Below are 21,741 nucleotides of genomic sequence, written 5' to 3'. Positions count from 1 at the left end.
CTTTCCGCTGCACGTTAGAGCCTTATACTTGGTACAGACAACGTCGACCAGCCAACCTAATGATTGCGCTAGTTTATTTAGTGTGCTCAGAATTCTTTTCAAGGCCCAATAACACATTAAACATTATGCTGTAGGGCTGCCCCATACGACGTTTCTCCCGAACATACTATATCACTGCAGCACATATTTAAAACGCTATAATAAAATGTCGTTTGTTTTGGTCAAGAACCTCTTTAGTGGCTTGAATTTGGTGTTTCATCGTCCTGGTCTCTGTAACTGAAACTGAATGGGGACTATTTCTAACTTTCACAACTTGTACTACAATTTGGTGAACGATGCTCAACTCATTTTTTTTAGGGCACGCAAGTAAATTTTATTTCAACAGTTGTAAAGCATAATTCTTTTTACTCGCATTGCAACTGAGTTTATTACTGCTTTATATTCTAGTTTTAAAGAAAATGTTTCAGCCACCTGTTTGAATTTTAATCACCAGTATTGAGTCAGCTCAACGTCCATGACCTATTTTCTGCGTATATAGAACAAGCGTTTTGATTTATGCAATGTCAAAGTGCAGTTTTTATAACAATGAGAAAGTACTGTTACTGTTCTTTGATATATCTCCCCTTGCTTTTTCATGGGTTCAGAAACATTTTGAATCGCGATTGTTAGATTCAACTGCAGCTGGACGCGTGCAACAATGCAACCTAAAGTTCCTTTCGGAGGTGAAACCATATGGAGCGGTGGTTGCTACCTCTCGCTCATTTTAAAAACCATACAGGTTTTCTGTGCTAGATTTCACCTATTACTTCATTATGACATCACTGGGAGTCTACACTTGGTTGGTAGCTGTTGCCCTGCTTGGTAAGTCATCAGAATATCTTGTTGTTCCAGTTAATTGAGCGTTTTTACACGTAAGGTTATACTATCAAAATATATCTTTTTTGCATTTCTGATTTCTTAAAAATATTCAGAGCTTATTATAATGAATTAAGTGTGATGGTAAAAGTACACTTGAATAACTATTTTTTTTTGCTTTGGTGGAAATACTTCTGTGTAGAGTAATAATTTCTTCAAATTAAGAACGATTGGCGCCTTCACATTTATTTTGTCATCCTATTGGTTCACCTTTTTCTTTAATAAAGAACACCGGGACCTAATGAGAAAGTGTTGACACACAGCACCTAGACACGTGAAGAAAGTTTTACATCGTCCCAGGAGGTAGAAGCACTGAGTATTGTAGCATAAAATCTCCGTAGAAATTTGACGTCTCGTGTACAAAAATGTAAAGTTTTTTTTTTCTTCAAAGGCAAAAACTACAATGATACCCCAGTTCTTTTGCTTGAAACGTGTTGCAGAACGAGGAGCTACGACCAAGAAACTTGTGTTTCGGGAACACCATCCACGGGTTATTTTGGCGCGTTAAAAAAGTACAGCTGCATTTTTGCACAGTTAAAGAATACTGCAACGTGGCGGCAGATGACACAACAATACAGCAGCAAAACGATGTCTTTACACAATGCGGCGAACATTTTATATGCGGCAAAAACTGAGCCTGGTGATAATGCTGATGATGATGTCCTCAAAGATTTTAGCTACATACCCACAAGGGGGGATTGGCCAGGGCTAAATCGGCTGTTAAATACGTGGGTGCTTCAAAATACAAAATTATTTGCGGAAAAAGGCTGGGCTGGCTGCGCCCCACACACAGCTGCTTCTTTTTTGCCATAGCCATTGAAGGTGGGCCTTTGCCCAACGGCGATTATCCGCTACGTCCCGTGACATAACCCCTCCGGTAGAGGAGGACCGCTCCGATCGAAGACGAGACACGCTGGGGACTGGATGCGGGATATAAATGTGATGAAAATATACATAGACGAATCGCTTGCCTCCGTGCTGGCGATGATGAGTATAATGTTGCAAGACCCCTCAAAAACGATGTCTTCAGTCGTGCCGAAGCGTCCAAGGTCAAGGAGTCATGTCAGACGGACGGGCAGGGAGCACAGCATCTTCGGCTTGCGTGGGCTTGGCTCGTTTCGAATTGTCTTTATTCAGGTCTCTCGGATAGGAACGCAGGGCGGAAGACATCGTCGTGTTCTCGTCTCGACTGGGTTAAGGCTGCCCGGGCGGCTTCATAAACCTTGATGACTGCATCCACGCCAATGCGACGCGATGCTGGGAAAAAGGATGGGGATGAAACCAACACACCTTACCAACTCTCACGTGGCGACAGATGACACGAACAATGCAGCAATAAAAAGACATCATCATATATAACTCATATAACCATGTCATAAATCAGTGGCTCTCTCTTCGGGTTTCATCATTACGCTTGCCAGTATATCTTGCAATCTCGGCATTTTGTATACATGCAGGAAAGCCTGAGAGCCTACTAGTAGCATCACTGTTCTATTTGGCGCAACTTTTTAAGTCAACTAATACACTGTTATGAAACTATGGTATTTTTCCGACATATTTCAGTTAATTGGGAGTCTATAGTCGTAAACAATGATGCAGGTGTTTTTTATTCCAAACATCTGTCTGGTCTGTACACTAGTTTACAACACGAAAAAAAAGGTGATGTATAGATTCTTTAAACAACGTGTAATTCCAAACCATAAACGGCACCTAAGCAAGATCAGCGTGAGTATAAAAAACATAAGAAATGGCTAGAATAAACTGATATTTACGGCTGTGTAGGGCAGGACAACGTCCTATATTCGACCTCAATATACGCTACCTAGTTGTGGGCAACAAAAAAAGAGATAATCGCACGAAGTTGACCAATTTGAAAGTTTATCATCTGCCTTTTAAAAGGATAAAGCATTCTGCGCCACAAAAAAAAAGATTACACTAATTTTATAGAACAGATATTGCCTTTTACGGTACCGAAATAACATTCGGACAGTGTTGCAGTTTTTATTTGATCAGGCAGACACAAAAAACACAAAAAATATATTTTTTCTGTTCGTATATCTTCAGTAAGAGTTTCTGTCCGCGTGCATATAAAGGTGAGCATGTGAATGATTAGGTGGCATTCGTCAGTCGAAAAATATGAACGCAGGGTGTTCAGCCGTATAGCTTTAAATCTAAAAATGCAGTATTCTTTTTCAAGTGGAAAAGCAAAAGAGACAGAAATTTAAATGAAGCGAATTTAGGGTATAACAGCCTTGAAATACATGTACGTAAATCTAGATGACCTTGATTCTGACATTTTCATAGCGAAGCGTTTTGAGGCTGGGTTACCATAAACTAAAATGCGGTGGTGCCGTGTACGGAGAAATCTCACCAGTGGCAATTTTATACTAAGGGTAAAACAGCAGTTGAATGGGATATATACATGAGACGAGAGATATTTGTTGCATTTATAGTTGATGCAGTTACACTTCCACAGCTACCCACACTCGTAATTAGCGACGGCGCATTTAACCGAGTGAAAAAAACTCCACCAGATTATGCGCAACATGCTACTGCATCAAGCACATCTGCAGTAACAACAGCGGTAAACAGAAAGAACAGCGCTAACGTGTCAGCTGCAAGAGTGGGCCGTATAATAATTGAAATGGAATCAAAGGCGACGAAAACCCCTGGCCACATATTTAAGCTTCACTGGTTCACCATCTGTTTCGTGTTCGCATTGTATTATTGCAGAAATATCATGCAAGAAATAGGCGTTTTACTTCAACAAAACCTTATTTTGTTGTTTATATTTTGTTACTTTTGTTACTTTTGTGAGCTCCGGCATTATTTGTGGACAGCAAATATTTTGTAGGGAACACTTAGGTTCATTAGCCGCATATAAAACAGAAATCCTTATGTTGCCGACAATGGAAAGCCGTTGACAGGTCGGAATCCATTATAGCGATGTGCGCCATGCAGCAATACCGTACTCCACTCTTTAAGTTTCCTCATCTCTAATCCTACGCTGCCTATAGAGGAAAACAAGGCTGCCAGCGGTAATTTACAAAAAAAGCAAGTTTCCTACGTCTAGCTTCTATACATATCCACATATACGCAAATAAATCTTAGCGTTTGCTAGGTAACCTTGCACATTTTGAACTTGAAAGTAATTTGACTTCTCCAGGCGATAATACCACATTTTTTTATTTTCAACGCGGTCGGATAATTCGGGTCCATTCAAGTGTCGTAGCACAACTTTAAAAGACCGGAGTACATTAATCCAAAATGTTTGCGTTGGCACGACCGTTGAGGATGAAGAAAGAATCGTAAATACGCAATCATGGCGTGGCAGCAAAAGCCTTGGGATTATGGAGAGTAAATAAAGAGCTTGCACATACAGAGCATGTGGAGAGACCTATGTCGCCAAAAAATGCTTCGGGGTGCGCGCTTGGGTTTCGCGTTACACAAGCACTCACTCTGTGTGTTTTATTTTCATGTATTCACTTGGATCCATGGTTGAGCGTTATAAAGCTGGCTCTTTAACATGGCCTGGGGGTCATGAGTGAGAACTTGGGCACTGAAATATTCTCAAGAAAAATAACGTGCGAACTCAAGCTTTACATTGTGTGTAATAAATATACACCTGAAAAAACAGCAGCTCTTAAATTTTCGAGACGACTTTTTCTTACAAATACTCGTGGCGACTCAATTTTCTCTGTTCGAGAACAAATTATATGGCCATTCTCTACTTTCTATTTTTTTGCGATTTGAATAACTTAAGTAAAAATTGCTAAAAAAACAATTGCGAAGTTATTCTAAGAAAACACAAGACACTTCCTTGCAAGGCTACACTCTGGACCACCCAATATATTTTAACGTGCGAATTATAACGTTTGGGCTTATTCTACAATATACGAGCGATTTTGTGACTCGTGTCAGGGGCCCCAAGTCACTTTGCGATTGTAGGTGACACATGGGTACGAATAAAAATTGTTCGCGTTCACACAACTTGGAGTGCTTAATCAGATTTATTAAACCGTGAGTTTCTTTAGGATTAGTATATTACATTCGAGAATATCGTCGCGTTTCACAACTCTAAAACCTTGTTTTTTACACAGAATGCGTGCTAGGAGCCATGAGACATGGGGACCTAGTGCAGCAACCGATCTGTTCCATACTTCGGACATGGGGACCTAGGGCAGCAACCAAACTGTTCCATACTTCGGTGCTATTTTGTGAAGCTAGGTAGCGCACCCGGTTCTATTGTCTTTGGCAACGTCTTTATGCACGGAACTTTGGTAAATAGCATTGATTGCCGCTGAAATAAATATTTACATGATGCACACTGCCATAAATCTTGATATGTGTGGAGCACGAAAGCAATATTATACAACTGTTCTATCGAAATGGTAAGAATGACGAGAGCGTAAATTTGGGCTTGTTGGTGATGCATTCTTGCAGGCTAAGCGCGACGCAGGCAGAGGACGAGACAAGAGATGAGACAAGGACGACCGCTCGTCCTCGTGTCATCTTTTGTCTTGTCCTGCGTCTGCCTCGCGCTTAGCTTACAAGAAAGTAAGAATAAATTCTTCATTGGTTATAGAACTCAGCGCAGCCTATCTGCACCTGGGCTCTGAGGAGCGCTGTAATAAAATATTCCGTAGCAGCTCTGAACACATGTATTTCTTTAACTCACGCCCTAAACTTGACACACCAGCGTTTTCACATTCCGCCGCTATCAAAATGTAGCCACCGAAAACGGGATCAAACCCTCTTTCTAAGGCTCAGCTGCACAACGCGTAAAAGTTCTTCCCAAGCCGCGTTGCTTCATGTTGACCTAGAGTGGGTAATAATATTTTCAATTTACGCTTGGTGCTACGTCATGAATTTATTTTGTTACACGAAAACTCTCCGGATCTCGAACACATGTTTATTAATGAAAGAGCCGACATTTTGAAGGAACAGAAGCTGTACAACAAAGAAGAATCTTGGATTCTATTCAACAGCCAAAGCACGTGAACTGTTATCGCAAATCTCGTACAACACCGTTTAGGTTGGTTAGTGATACTGTGAAAGCTCGCTCTCTCAAGCGCAAGAGAACGCCATCTCAGTTCACAATTTTCAAAGTTACAACTGCTGAAAGTATAAAAGAATGATAATGCATTTATTTTGCGAAGGTGCAGGATATTTCAACAGTTGGAAGCTTCAAGAGGCTTGTGATTGCGGTGTACCTTTTATCGCTGAAAGGGACCGCGTACACACTCGTCTGCGACAACTGAATGGGGCGGATGGCCTCCTCTATCCGCCAAAACAAAAAAAAAACACACGAAGTGGTTAATCCTGCCATAACATCAACACTAAATCCAAACGGCGTCCTTGTCCTTGTCTTCCTTCTAAGTGCCAGCGACAGGCTCGGTCTTGATATCTGAAACGATAAAATATTCTATCAGTGCGCAACACGTTCTTTTCAACCTATTCTTCAATAAAATACACGTTTTCTCACCTCTGCCATGAACGCTTCAGATGGGGTTACCCGTATTTATTTTCTCTCCTTGTTCTTTCTAACGATCTGAAGCTGCGGCACCATCGTGTTTAGTCTGCACATGCGCTACTGTGGCTGTGTATTAGTGCCGAAGTTTTAGGGTGAACTCTTCTAGTTAATATACTCTATATTCAAGACCAGCCTGAGTAAAATAAATATATTTTCATATATATTCTTTCACAAAGCTGGGCGAGATGAAGTTGCACAGTTTGGATTATCCCTATTTTTTTGAAAAATTATTTCAATGAACTGGGTGAGATGAAGTAGCAACGGTTGCATTATCGTTAGGTAGAAAACATTGAAGTTTATCAATTCGCACTTACTGCAATATATTAGTGTTTTGTGATACAAATTTAGGTCTAAGCCCTGAGCCAATGCATGCATAAAGCAGCCTGCAATATTGGCCAAATATATTGCAGGTAAACACGAAGAATAATATTTCCACGTATGTGAAAGTTGTCGGGCGCACAAAATTTATAAACTTGTGTATTGCGCCAAGAGAAACCTAATTGTAACCTATTGTTTCTTGTACGATTTTTGTATGTCGATATTGGTTGGTGATGCCGCGCGTTTTTCGAAAGAACGCAAGAACGCAATGAAACAAACTCTGCTAGCTCGTGTATTTGTTTTTATTTTCGCACACCTGTATTTCGGGTGAAGATAAAATTACCCTGTAAACGACTTTTACTAGAAAATCTGTATTCAGTTCAATCTTGTTTCCTAAACAACTCACGTGGCATGATAATACCTAATATTCCCAGTACCTACGAAGGTTGAATGCTCTTCAGAAGTTAGGGAGATCTTGTCCAGTTCGAAAATATTATAAAGATAGAACGAGCTGCTGTTAAATACAACCTGGGAGGGAGGAAGTTTTTTAAATCGTTCTATAAAATGTTGACGAGAAGATGACCGCGACTTACTCACCTGCACGCTGAACGGGTGTTCAACGGATGCAAAAAATGTATGTTTTTAAGGTTAACGGTAAACTCCTAATAGTGTACTCATTGAAATACTTATTGCCTGAATGCATAAACGATGGATAAAAACGCACCACTTGCGTTATTTTCAGATGGTCAAATGGTTTCACTTCGAGGCTTTTCCTAAACGGGCGTTACCGCTTATTAGTGGGGGAAAAGTCATCCTGATTGTTACAGGCTTTAAGTTACATTGTTGTGTAGGATATTCCCAGTAGCGCTTTCTAGAAGTAAAGTTGAGCTAATTTTTTGTCTACCGACAACACAAACTTTTAACTTATCGAAGATATCAACGGATTTATATGTAAGACATGTACGACAACTGCTACAATCTATGTCAGAACGAAAAGTTTATCTTTGCCATGTTTCTCCCGTAATGAAACGTTCCTAAAGAACGCAAAAGCTTCTTTATCAATTTTGGCTAGCAAAGTGTTGGGCTCCTTGGCAGCCAGTAACTATAAACGCTTTTACTGCTCTAGTAATTGGTGCAGGTGAGCCACGTATTATAACTAAAATTATAGAGACGTTAGTTGACATAAAGCAGACCCCCCAAAATGTCAGTTTGGGCGTTTGCAATTTATGCCCGGAAATAACCGAGATGAGAACAAACGCTATTACACACTGCATCGGTGATTACAAGTGGAACGCTGGCAATGCATTTTGTTGGAAAAGCAGCTATAACTTGCGAATAACAGTGGAATTCGGTAGTTGTCAAATCATATCTGGGAGAAGCCAGGCTGGCTTTCAAATAGCTTTGAAAAACAATCACGCCTACACATGCCACTAAGCGTACACAAAGGGCCATCGACCTAATATTTCTGTTCATCAAAGTTTTCTAAGGGTATATTCTCGTTTTCTCGCCCTTCATTTTTGCTAGTGCTTAATAGAGCACGAATGCTTTATTACGTAAAAATAATTTCGATTTTAGTTTTACTGCTATGACTCGTTGTTTTAACCAATTTATTTTCTAGGTACATGCTGCAAGGGATACGGGGATTTTCAATGCTATGATATTCTCATTCATGTAAGTGTTTTTTTCTTTCTTATACAAAGATTAGTCAGATAACGAGCAAAAACATAATGCGAATTTAAAAGATGAGGGAAAAAATGGAAAAATATACCTCACGAAAAACACGCTCTAGGACAAACATTGCTCTGGAACACTATTTGAACTATTGAAAAGGGTATAAAAATTTTATTGATTCATTAAAAAAAAAAATTAAACCCGCCGCGGTGGCTCAGTGGCTAAGGCGTTGCGCTGCTGAGCACGAGGTCGCGGGTTTCGATTCCCGGCCGCGGCGGCCGCTTTTCTGATGGAGGCGAAAAGCAAAAACGCCCGTGTGTACGAGATTTCGGCGCACGTTAAAGATCCCCAGGTGGTCAAAATTAATCCGGAGCCCTCCACTACGGCGCGCCTCATCGCCTGCGTTGCGTCGGCGCGTTAAACCCAACAATCAATCAATCAAAACAAAAAATTAACCAATAGTTAACACGGATTTTTTGTATTTTCTCCTTGGATCGGTACTTGTAATTCAATATGCACCGGATGAAATTTTGCATATGTTACTTAAAGTGCACTATAACGAATCACTGGTATTCTGGTGTTCCTCGGAAAAAAAAGGTATAGGAATAACGGATGTGACTCAGAGTGGAGTTCGTAAATTATGTAGAAAATTGTAGAGAAATATTTGTACTTCTAGAGCTGAATATTGGTCCCTCTAATGATCGATAATGTAAAATAACGAATCACTGGTATTCTGGTATTCCTCGGAAAAAAGAGGTATAGGAATAACGGATGTGACTCAGAGTGGAGTTCGTAAATTATGTAGAAAATTGTAGAGAAATATTTGTACTTCTAGAGCTGAATATTTGTCCCTCTAATGATCGATAATGTACTTTTCAAACAGTGTGTAAGATAGAGCGTAGAAATCATGACAATTTCATCTGCTGTATCAGATATTGAGTAATAACGGACACAAGAGTGATGTATTGGATTCTTTACAAAAGAAAATTCCGGTCACTCTTTGGAGCTATGCACAATCACCGCGCTAAGAACCTAAAAATATGTACCGGAGTAGTTTGAAAAAACAAGCATGAGACATGTAACATGTGGCAATAACAAAATTTGTGAAAATTATCAGGGTAAGCAATAGTTTTTTTTCATTTCACCTATGTAGACCAAAGTGCCCAACAAATCATACTGGAATCTTGCTTATGAGCCGCGCAATGTTTCTCTGAGTTGTTGTTCTATGTCTCTCCCTCTAGCTTTTTTTTTTAATAAAAAGTACCCCCAGGTCAATTTATTAGGGCACTGCTGTTGTGTTGTGGTTAGGTCAGTGTCCTGTTACCGAGGCTCCCTCGTGTACATTCTTTTTCTTGATTTGGCCTAATACAAAAATTACTACGCTGTGGAGCTGTGGGGCTTCAACTGTGTATGGGGAACATAAAATTTTGTCTGGTCAGGCCCATAATGCTGGTTTTTATAGATCGGGCCGAAGAAGTTTTATGATCAAGCAAAAAAAAAATTACACCATCTTCCCGTGGGGAACCCTGATGAGGAGGCGAAGCATCGTGGCAGTTCCGTGTGGTTCCATTGTGTTGCCGTTATGTTGAGTGATCTGGTTTTCACTAACGCCAGAGGGAATTCCGCGTCCGGGTCCACACCGTTGGCAAGGGCACGCAAGTGCTGTTGTGTTACGGTGAGTAGGCGGTGGTTCTCGAGGCGCCGAAACTCGTCCATCATGTTCTTGTCGATGTTGTCTCTGTGGTAGAATCGGTAGTCTCCGTCAGCGTTGGTGAGGTAAAGGATTTTGACGTTGGTGCACCGGCTGAGAGCAATGTACACGCCCTCCTCTATGCACCTTTGTCTTCTCCTTCTTCTTCAGCGGTTCCCCTGCGGGAAGATGACGACGGTGGTTGAACGCGAAGCTGTGTCGTGATGGATTGTTTGGTTGGCCAATCCCTAGGGCATCTTGCCACAATCAGCATCAGGGGCGTGCAGACGGGGCTGGTTGAGCTGAAAGACACGTGGCGCTTCCCGCCACAGCTATCCCCAAAGGAAATTAAACATCTTCCTCTAAAGTTTTCAGTTCGTCGTTTCCGGTGACGTTGAGCTTCGCGTGACTTCGTTGTATCAGTAGCTTCTTGACATAGTTTGAATGAGTCAAGGACATAAGGCGCGCTCGCAGCAGTTGCTCCTGTCCCGGATTTGTAGCGAACGCTCAAAAAAGACATGGATATTACGCCTTTCTGTATCCGATTTTTGCCATTCGACTATCCTGGTGAGACGCCTCATGACATGTCCGTGGTGGTCGGTTTGTACAGTCTGTGGTGATGCCGCTTATGTGATAGGCATGCTGAGTCACCCAGATCAACTAATTCCGATTTCCGAGAAACTGTAGCATTCGTACATAGTGTGTACAGTTCGCTTGACCAACCACCTGACTGGTTCCCTCTTTTGAACGCTTGTGTGTGTTTGCCTGAATTTCTATGTATATGTGCTTCTCATAACTTCAGTGTATTCTTTTGTTTGCTTGTATCCCTCGTACTGCAACGTCTGAGCGTATTCTCCCCCGTAATAAAGAAAAAAAAAGGATTTGTGGCGTAGTGGGAAGCGCACCGCGTACCTGCCGTTGCGGCCAGAGAGTCGTTGGTTCAAAACCGGGTGCCGCTAAATATTTCTTTTCTTCATAGTGTAGTATCGCGCAGCTGTGGAGTAAGGAGGTGAGTTGCGCATGCGCAGTGTGAGTGCGGACGCCGACGCGGGACATGCCGAGACCATAAGATGCTCCGCATCTAAAATACTAACAGTACTACCCTGTCTCGATTTGTTGGAATGGTTGTGACCATTCAAACGTCCTTTTCAACACTTGTTTATTTTAAGCCGCCGGCTGACCGAGAGACAGACATACAAGCACGAAGCCCAAAATTGTCCCATTGAAATAGCTCAAGGAAGGTCTTCGTGTGAAAGGACCCAGAGAATAGACGCACGGGGTGTTTCCTTGCCAGGAGGCCGCGCACAAAAGCAGCGCACGTCGGGTAACAGCGTATGAACACCCTAGCCTCCCTGCCGTGTCTCCCAGCAGGGCTCACCTCTCGAGTACCCCTACTTCCAGCATCGTAGTGACATAGTCTCACAACCAACCTCAATTGTAGTCGGGCTATGGCGGTATAAAGGAAACTGCTTCGGTGACATACCGAACCTCTTGAATATGCGCCGAGCATATAGTTTAAACTACCACCAACTATGGGTCAGCACTACAAGTATGTAAGTCTGGAGGAAGAACAAGCGCTGCGCAAGCACTCCGTTGTCGCTGCTTCAGAACATGTGAAATGGCTAGGGTTCAACTCCGACTATCGCGCCGAAGCCGCCACCCGAAAACGTGCACAAAGAGCAGAAGGCCTGAAATATGGTGCTCATCGATCTACAGAGGGAAGAAGGTCGGAGCGCGAAGAAGCTACATTGACCCCCAGCTTCGCTGTTTCTGTAGCCTTGCATCGCTTGTGCATACTGCGACATTTTATTTCTTTGTTATTGACAGTTGCTTCTTAGCCTGGTTTATTTTAGGGTGTGTTTGTTGTTTCGCAGTGTAAATTTCGCTTTTTGAAAAAGAACCTGTCATTTTTGTGTAATTCAAGTAGTAACGTATTATCGGTGAGATGTACTGGCCTAGGATAATGAGCTGAACAGTTTTGGTTTAGGTTTTTTTCATCTTAAAGTTTTAGGAAATACATATTTGTGGAGTAGGACATAATGCGACGAATTTAAGATCTAATACGTCTAAAAATTGATAAAGAGTAAAATGCGGGTTGGCTGACATCGTCATAAAAAAAGGCGGGGTATATATTCCAGGTCGATACAGGCCTCTTGGGATTTACCCTGCAGTCTTCTGAGGGGAGGTTGTAAACAAAGAAAGTCTTTTTGCCTCTCTTCTCTTCGCCCGACCTTTTTTCACTCCTAGTGCAAGAACAAAATAAAATTAATAATTTTGCTTGAAGCGGCAAAACCAGAAATGTTAATTTTAAGAGCATGACAGCATTGAACTTTATTCTAAACCTCTCTTACAAATTTTTTCTATGGTAGTGCACAATTGTTAGGTTTCCGTTATTTCTTTATTGTAGGCATATTTTAAAAGAATTTGAGAAACTTAATTTCAGGGAATTTTTGACCCGAACTAGACTTCTTGAGATGCGCGCAGGAGAGGAAGTCTCCGTAAATCCCTTTACCGCCTGGGTATGTGAACCTGCTACAAAAATGTGACAAATCCCTTTAAAAGCAGCCATTTCGGCCATTTTTAACCCAATCTACGTGCAAGGCGCCAAGACGTCTCAGCCAATTCGGGACATCACATGCCAAGAACTTGGTACATCTATCACTGTTCACGAGCTGATTTTTACTTTGACGGTAGGATTTCCGAAAAAAAAACACAATGGCGGGGAGCAGGTATTTGTCTTCCTCCATGTGTATTGAGACAGTTTTGAGCGGTTTCTCCTCCTTTCCGCTTGCGGAAATTTGCGTGAGATCGCTTTTGAAGTTCAAGCTCACTCCTGGCAGCACAACAATGTGTTATAGAAATAAAGCAATGCCGCTTAGCTCACCGAGAAACGCGCTTAGTCTTCAAATATTATTTCGAAGGTACAGTCGCTCACAGCTATAAAAACTTTTAGTCTTGGTATCTAATAATATCTTCATCTATTTTATCCCGTGTTGGCCTGCGTGCCGTCAGAGACTGCACGCAGGCCAAGAAGCACTACGGGAAGGTGATCGACCTAGTGTTGTCCATCCAGACGCGCAGTGAGAGCACTTTTTAGCTGGCGATGGAGCCGCTCAACGATGCCGTTGGCACATGGATGGCACGCCGTGGTATGGCAGTGTTTTGTGCCAAGCAAGCGGCTGAGGGAAGTAAACAGAGTACATTCGAACTGCCTGCCTCGATCCGTGGTAACAATGCCTTGGCATCCGAAACGGCAAACCCAGGCCAAAACGAAGGCTTTTGCGACCGTTTCTGCCGTGATGTCCGGAATCGGTACGGCTTCGGGCCAAGGGGTGAAGCGGTCAACCATTGTCAGAATGTAGCGGCAATCACGAGAGTGAGGAAATGGCCCGACCAAATCCAGGTGCACGTGGTCAAAGCGACAGCTAGGTGGCAAAAAAGGCTGCGCGGGAGTTTTCGTGCGGCGGATCACCTTGGCTGTCTGACAAGCGAGGCACGAATGGGCCCATTGGCGGACATCCGCATTGATGCTCGGCCAGACGTACCGCTGTGTAACGAGGCGCTGAGTGGCTCGGATGCTGGGGTGGCAGATGTCGTGGAGCGAGTGAAAAACAGCACGACGAAAGGCAGCCGGAACGAAGGGTCGAGGCGCCGCCGCTGACATGTCACACCACAGTGAGCCAGGAACGAACGGATGAGGCATAAGTTGTAGACGGAGGGAACCCGGGTGGTCCCGGAGTGCTTTCAGCTCAGAGACTTCAACTTGCGCCTGAGCTAGGCGTTCCCAGTCCACAGCAGATGCAGCACTGCCGATGGAGGTAATGCGTGAAAGTGCGTCAGCAGCCTCGTTCTCGGTACCTTTGATGTGCCGAATGTCCGTCGTGAATTCCGAAATATAGGCGAGATGACGGAGCTCCCGTGCGACGTATTTGGAGGAGTTCGTACGGAAAACGTACGCCAGAGGCTTATGGTCCCTGAGAACGTGAAAAGGTTGGCCCTCCAAAAAGTGCCGGAATTCTGGATGGTGGCGTAAATGGCGAGCAGCTCACGACCAAAAACGCTGTAGCGTGTCTCGGCAGGTTGGAGCTTCCGAGAGAAGAAACCCAGCGGGTGCCACTCGGAGTCGATCCTCTGCTGGAGAACAGCGTCAATTGCAACGCTGGAAGCATCCACCCTGATGCGAGTGGGGACGTCGATTCTAGGGTGGATGAGAAGCACCGAATCGGCGACGGCTTGTTTAGCAGCGTTGAAAGCCGACTGAGCTTCGGGAGACCAGGAAATCGCGGATGAGGCGCTCTTGGTTGTGTGCAGAAGCTCAGTCAGTGGATGCAGAAGTTTGGCAGAGTAGTGTATAAAGCGTCGCGAGAAATTCACCAGGCCCAGGAACTCACGAAGCTGGCGGAGGCTGGTAGGTTCGGGGAAGTCCTTCACGGCTTGAACGTGAGAGGGTAAAGGGCGAATTCCTTGCGCCGAGATGTGATGGCCCAGGAACTCCAGCTCGGAAGCCCCCAAGACGCATTTCTGGGCGTTGACAACCAGGCCAAATTGTTGGAGGCGCTCAAAAAGTTCTCGGAGGCGACGCTCGTGATCTTGGGGAGTGCGACTCGCGACGAGGATGTCGTCAATGTACGCAAATAGAGCCGGAAGGCCGCGCGTCACCTCGGCAATGAACCTTTGAAATGTTTGAGCTGCGTTGCGTAGCCCAAAGGGCATGCGCACATACTCAAACAAGCCGAAAGTTGTAGTGATGGCCGTCTTCGGGATATCGGCAGGCTCGACGGGGATTTGGTGGTACGCCTTGACAAGGTCCACTTTGCTAAAGATTGTGCACCCTTCCAAGTGGCTGGTGAAATCATGGATGTGGGGTAAGGGGTAGCTGTCGTGGACAGTCTGAGCGTTGAGCGCCCGGTAATCGCCGCACGGGCGCCAGTCTCCACTTTTCTTTGGAACCATATGCAGTGAAGAGGCGTGGTTACTGGACGATGGGCCGATAATACCGAGTTCCAGCATGTGGTCGAATTTACGTTTAGCAGTCGCCAGACGCTCACCGAAGAGGCGGCGCGGCCGAGCTGCGACTGGTGGACCACGCGTGAGGATGTGGTGGGTGACGCTGTGCTTGGGCGGCTGCTTTAAGTTGCAAGGTCTCGTAACCTCAGGGAAGTCTTCGAGAATTCCTGCGTACGGGCATGAGGGAAGCAGCGTGCGGATGCTAGTTGGAGCGACAGTAGACAGTACGCCCAGGATGGAAACGCGTGTCTTGCTGTCAGTCAGGCGATGGTGACGCATGCTGACGTCGAGGTCAAAATGGGTGAGGAAATTGGAGCCGAGGATGGGCTGATTGACGTCGGCTACTACGAAGAGCCACCGGAAGGCGCGCCGCAACCCAAGGTCGAGGGTGAGGGACCGCAGACCATACGTGGCGATAGAGGTAGAGTTCGCTGCACGAAGCGTAGGTCCAGGTGACTTAGAAGTACGCTTATCCTTGGTGGTTGGTAATACACTGACCTCAGCACCCGTGTCCACAAGGAAGCGCAGACCAGAAATGCGATCCGTGACCAGAAAAAGGCGGCCAGGTTGTAAGGCGAGGTCACATGCTGCCATCAGTGATCTCGCGTCGCGTTTCCCGACCAGCTGCATGGGGAAGTGCAGTGACGGGCGCGGTGCTGGAAAGTGCGATGGTACCAGCAGATAGACGACCTTCGAGGGCTGCGCGAGAAAGAACCACCTGGGGAAGGCGAACGACGGCTAGGACGTTGGGAGGAGCCGCATCGGCGATCAGGGGATCTCCGAAGCGCTTCAATAGCAGCGGCACGTTTATCGATCCGAGACTCTAAGCGGGACACGGCCGATAACTCTGCTGTCGAAGCGAGGCTGGCGACGGACGGAGAAGTCGCATCGTGAACTCTATCAGCAAGCTCGGCGGCGCGGTCGAGGCTCAAGTCCCCTGCAGCAGCTAAAACAATGCGAGTGGACTGTGGCAAGCGCTGCATAAAGAGCTCCTTTAAAAGCGCACCGTTCGAGTCCACGTTGCCCGCGCCCACGAGCTGTCGCATGGTGTTGAGTAGTTGGGAAGGGCGACGATCTCCAAGCTCTTCGTGGGTGAGCAGGTGCCGGAGGCGCGCGCTCTCAGACGCCGTAGTTTGGTCCAGAATACTGTGCTTGAGCCGCTGGTACGGAGCATCGTTCAAAGGTGCACCGATGACGTCTGCCACTTCACCAGCCACCTCAGGAGGCAGGTTGCAAAGCAAGTGGCGAAACCTAGTAGTCTCCGAGGTGACGCGGTGCAGATCGAAGACGGCTTCGACCTGGGCGAACCAAACGTGCGGGTTCTTACGCACAAAAGTGGGTAGACGGAGCTGTAAGACTGCGACGTCCGGCGGGCGCGAGGAAGCGTCAGGCAAACGAGGGTCCGATGGCGCGAGGTTGCTGGGGTCGGTCATGTCTTAGTCCGGAGTCACGACTGTCGGGAACCTCGGGTTAGCAGTGCAGCGCAAGAGAGACAGTACCAGCGTGGCAGGCTTTTGGAATCGACCTTCCAGTGCGTGCTCATGCACCCAGCACGCGCTGCTCGTCTCTTTATTGTCGTCGTCTTTAATAGCCAGCACCTTGGCGCCGGATAAGAGCGCTGACAAAAGGGCGCTACAGTATTATATAAACATTGCAATGCCAAAATACCGTTCGTTCAGGCGGGATTAATTACTCCCATCTTCCCTGTACTTTTTTATAATGTCACAATCTGCAATGACCCACCTAAAATTTGAGCCTTTTAAAGATTCCCAACGCAATTCCATAAAAAAGCAGAACAGTGAGCTGAGGTGCACACCAAAATCCACTCATCGAGGCAATTGTTTAAGGTAAAAGAGTGCCGCGCCATGTTGGTTTTGCGATCCCAGACAGAGCATTACACTTTTTGTTTTAGTTAAGTGCACCGCTAAGAACGCGGCTTAGTCCACTTATGCCTTGTGTTTTGTTCACTAAACAAGCGAACTTGCACAGACTAGAAAGAAATATATTGGGTGTAAAATAGTTCAATATAAAATGCTGTTGTGCAAGCTATATTATCCCGTCCTAGATTGTTTTAGGACAGAATCACCTGAAGTCCTGGGCACTTCTTCATCTGTGTGTTGCTCTGACCGCAGCGTTAGAGGTTTGACTTTTATGATACGGGACGCCGGTGCAGATTCTTAGCACAAAATGGAGACCACTTCATGTACAAGAAATACCTTCAGCTGGTAATTGTACATGAAAAAAAAGTTGTGCAGCATTGCTTTTTAGATCGCACTGCGTCTTCCAAATTTTAGTTCCATTTGTTCTACAACGAAGGCTTTCAGGGCATCAGGGAAACCACGATTGTTAGGTGCAACTATTTTTAGGACTTCTTGAATGAAAACACTACTTAAAATGAGCAGAATTTTTCCACCTGCCATGGCACTTCACCGCAGCCTCATTTAAAACGGGTAATCAAATTATTGGCCTTGACTGTGCACGTCTGTACAGTAAAATTGACAGCTTGGCTAGTTGGTTTTGATTCATCGTAAGTAGCGCTTGAAACGGGACACCGAAGAGAATACGCACAAGACGGCGCCAAATGCACGTCTGTACAACCCAATACTACGTTACTGTGTGAGCTCTGAAGCAGCCGGTGGTGTTCCGTACTTATAGGTGCGAACAGGCCACCCTTGGTATTTTAGCACAGAACGTTCACTATCGAACTGCCTATCGTGAAAACTTCAGTTGTCCTAATCGAAAAGAATAAAGGCTTTAGCTAAGGTATCTCGCAATATGTGAGTTAGGAGAGCGTGGGAAGGTTTCAGGAAGAGCACAGCTTCAACTTTGTGTGAAATCGAGGACCTTCAGTAAAAAGTAGCATGTTCTTAGATTATTCTATTATCAAGAAATGGGCGGCAATATGGAATATTCAGCAGCGATGAAGCCCTTCCGCCAGTAGTGGTGGGCCTTAAGCAAAAAAACTCTTACATAGTACAAATCCATGTACAAGACACATTTCGTTGTGGCAGTAGTGCACATCGACTGCAGTTATAACCCATTATCAATGCGAGAACTGCAAACCAATCTCTGTGTGTGCTCCAAATCTCTATGAAAAAGCTGTATACAGAGAAAAAACTCTATAGGCAAAATTGCTCTAATTGTGTATGAAAAATAACGTGGTCAATTGTCAATAGAAATGTATCACATGATACTATGGTTAGCAATTGTTATACACCTATGGCCCACCCAACTACCATGAAGACAAATTAAATTTTTTATTGAAATGATCACCAAAGTGACAGCCAAATTTATTTGCAATATGTTAAAGTGCACAGCTGGTGACTTATAGTAATCAAGAGCTAGGGACGTCAAAATTCGAGTAAGATTTCAAATCACAATAATCTAACTGTTAAGAAGTAAAACGCAAGCTTGCAGCAGTATGAAACGAAGAAGTATTCTAAATAGCGGTGACAAGTTGTCTGTGTTTTAATGTTTAAATTAAATTGCCCTAAATAAAAATATACACCTGATAACAGCGTTAGTAAATGAGTAAATTGTTTATTAATAAAGGCAGGATATGACCTGTTTGAATTTTACTAAACGCCAGGAACCCTTACGCAAGATTGAAATGCGAAGGAGTCCATAGTGCTTTCGCACATCCCTCAAAAATTTACTGTATGACATGTTTCTAACGATAACACGTAAAAATTTTGCAAGTTTATTAAATTGAAAGATCTTTAGAACATACATGCAAAATAGCTAAAGGGAAAGGTATATTGCAAATACTTACAACTGAGCCTGAATTTTACGCGCGAAATAGAGGAGATCCTAACCGTTGAAAATGAGTTTGGTTTTAAAAATGAGTTCAGTGGATACACGTAAATTATATTATAGTTTTAGAGTTACTGACTTCACCTATACAGGAGATGATTCACAGTTTTGGTTTAGGTGTTCTTCACCTTGAAGATTTAGGAAATGCATCTGTGCCGAAAAGGTCATAACGCGACGAATGTAAGATACAATACCTCTTAAAAGGAGGAAAAGTTTGCCAAACACCGTTCTACCAGACTGCTTAAGTATTTCAGAATAAAATTTACAGAAAAGGCTGCCAAATATTGTTCGAATTGTTTAGGACTAGAGGTGGCCAAAAGCTCGAAATTACATGCATAAATATTTGATGTGAAGCATGGTGGTAAGAACCGTAATATGAAATGGAGAGAGCACTCCGGGTTTTATTCAGAGCGTACAATAGTTAGCATGAGATAAATCACCCTGCATTTGTAGCAACAGCGGGAACGCGCTTCACTTTGGTAAGTCCACTGAATATTTTATCCCAACCCTATTCACATTGTGAAAAATTACAATGTGCGATGTATGATGAATTGTTTCAAAAGACATTTCGGAACTAAGTGAAAGCCTTTGAATACCTTTCCAGATCTGTAGCGCTTAGAAGCATTAAAAAAATCGTAGACACGAAGAGGCACACAAAATAATTAGAGGGCTAATACAAGAGGTGTGCGCACAAGGTAGTACGTTCTAAGCCACACGGAGGAATATACATTTTTATATAAGAGAACAAGAAAAATAAACATCACATCGCCAAAATTTGTTTAAGCGGCCTGGAATGGTGGTTCTGAAATACAACGAATCGAAGCTCCGTATTATGGAGAATTAAGTGCTTTGTCTTTCATTGTCTTTCATTGTATTTCATTGCCTTTCATTGTCTTTCATTGCAAGGTAAGTGCATAACGTACTCAGGCAATCGAAAAATAGTTTTTTCCAAGGCCTGTTAAGTACAGTACCTTTCTCCGGTACATGCTCATATACTGCTCTTCGATGGTTTTCAGGGTATTGTTTTATTTCTTTCACACCAATTTTCACCCGCTTGTTGGTTACTAAGGGGGCGCCCGATATGAACTTGGTACGCTGAGTACTGTCCCATGGCCCACCTTATTGTTTTACCCTTCCGTTATTTTTTAAAACAATTTCTTGCTTTGACCAATGCTGCAAGTTTTGTTCTTAGTGAGACTTCTTGTTTTAAAATGATAGTCAATTTTCTTGCTGTGTCTTCTATTTTTCTCTGCGGTTGGTAATTGTTGAACGCACAGCAAGTACAAAGGCTGAAGGTAGCTCACATTGGTTCTCCTGATTTGCTCAAAGAACATTTGCTCATCTAGGCTTGAAACGCAGACGTTGGAAATACTGGTTTTACAAGCATATCGGAATCAGGGCCGATGGTTGGACGCCGCCTTCAATACCGGAACCACACTAATATCGTGAGAGCTAGTAGTCACATTATCTACTACAAACATGACGGCAGCCTACCGAAATATTCAATCCGTGCTAAGTACAAAATTTAGAAGTTCATTGAAACTATGACAGTATCGGAAGGGCGCACTTTGAGGATGTCTTAGTCTAGAAATATTGAAAAAAAATCACGGAATAAATTAATAAATTGGGAGACAAATGGTTGATAAACACATAGCAACCGTAGGAATGCGTGGCTTCAAACCGAAAAAAAGTGCTAGCCTGAAATAAAAACAAATCAAAGAAAAAACAAAAAAATAGATAATTTCTCCACATTATGCTTTCTCAAAACCCAAACACGTGACTTCAATCAGGACCATGTTTTTAGCATTCGATGGAGGTTTTCTATAAAAATGCTAGGCCAGTAGCAATTTTCTAATATTACTATCACACTGATTTCGAAAGGGCTATTTGAATGTACAATATTTATTTATTAAAAAGAGGTATCTGGCAAGGAATGGCCTTTCACCAGTGATTGTATCAAAATCATGTAATCAATACACTGATTTCATTGAAACACTCCCTTATGTTTGCTTCTCATGACTAAAGTATAGCTCGTACTATAAAGACCGCAGTGTAGTATGTGCGCTGTACATAAAGGAAACTTGCAAGAAGTAATGTTTATATTACTCTCTTCTCATATAAAAGTTCTGAATAATGCTTTCCTGGTAATAAATTACTTTCCATCTCAGACGGAATTGTGCGGTTTGATCAATTATATGCCAATGTGATCAATTGTGTAGCAATTGTGTAGGTAATTATCTAGCAGTTAAACGGATTATTTTCTTTTTTCTGCGTCGACCCACTACACAGTCTTGTAGGTATATTTGTGAAACATTTTTTGGGTGGTTCCATGGCATACTCAACGATGGAGCCCCTTGTTGGGTAAGCATATTCTGTGCATATTATTTTTTTTCAGTTAACATTGCTACTGTTAATGGCTGTTATAAACGAAGCTTTTTGAAACTGTTCAAGGGCTTCCAGTAAGGGTTATACTTTTTTTATTGGTTTAGTGTTTTTGTAGTAGCTAAGCGCTGCGGAGAATAGTTAGTGCTCTTAGAAAAAAGCGTATTGTGAATGTTTTCGCAGAGAGGAGGAGGTCCTGCCAACGTTGGAAGGTGCTATCGAGGTTTCTGCAGAAGAATACAAGGTATCGAGTTTGAATGTTTTGCAATATTTTATAAAAATTCGGAGATACACTTTAGCCTAGAGCAAACGGTGAACCCACTGGTCACCAAGCGTATTACTGGTTTTAAATATCCACTTTGAGCTTTCGAAAAGCACAACAGCTATCGCAATTCTAAGGCTCCGCACCCTC

At 43.5% G+C, this 21,741-nt stretch overlaps 1 protein-coding gene across 2 annotated transcripts in view; it reads left to right on the top strand.

Moving 5' to 3' along the window:
• Window positions 1-724: 724 nt before the first annotated feature.
• The window catches only part of LOC144141883 (uncharacterized), a 45,329-nt gene continuing 24,312 nt past the window's right edge, over window positions 725-21,741 (top strand). The window contains exons 1-4 of one of the 2 annotated variants that reach the window (XM_077673357.1): window positions 725-861; window positions 8,385-8,437; window positions 21,237-21,308; window positions 21,513-21,573. In XM_077673357.1, the coding sequence (XP_077529483.1) occupies window positions 813-861; window positions 8,385-8,437; window positions 21,237-21,308; window positions 21,513-21,573 (235 nt within the window). In that variant the 5' untranslated portion in view covers window positions 725-812. The remainder of the gene's footprint in view (window positions 862-8,384; window positions 8,438-21,236; window positions 21,309-21,512; window positions 21,574-21,741) is intronic. The other variant, XM_077673358.1, reaches the window with a different exon arrangement.

This window comes from Haemaphysalis longicornis, unplaced genomic scaffold (assembly GCF_048455015.1).
Source record: "Haemaphysalis longicornis isolate Haplotype H1 unplaced genomic scaffold, Haemaphysalis longicornis Haplotype H1 scaffold_6, whole genome shotgun sequence".
Lineage (NCBI taxonomy): Eukaryota > Metazoa > Arthropoda > Arachnida > Ixodida > Ixodidae > Haemaphysalis > Haemaphysalis longicornis.
This window is presented reverse-complemented; position numbering and strand designations above follow the sequence as displayed.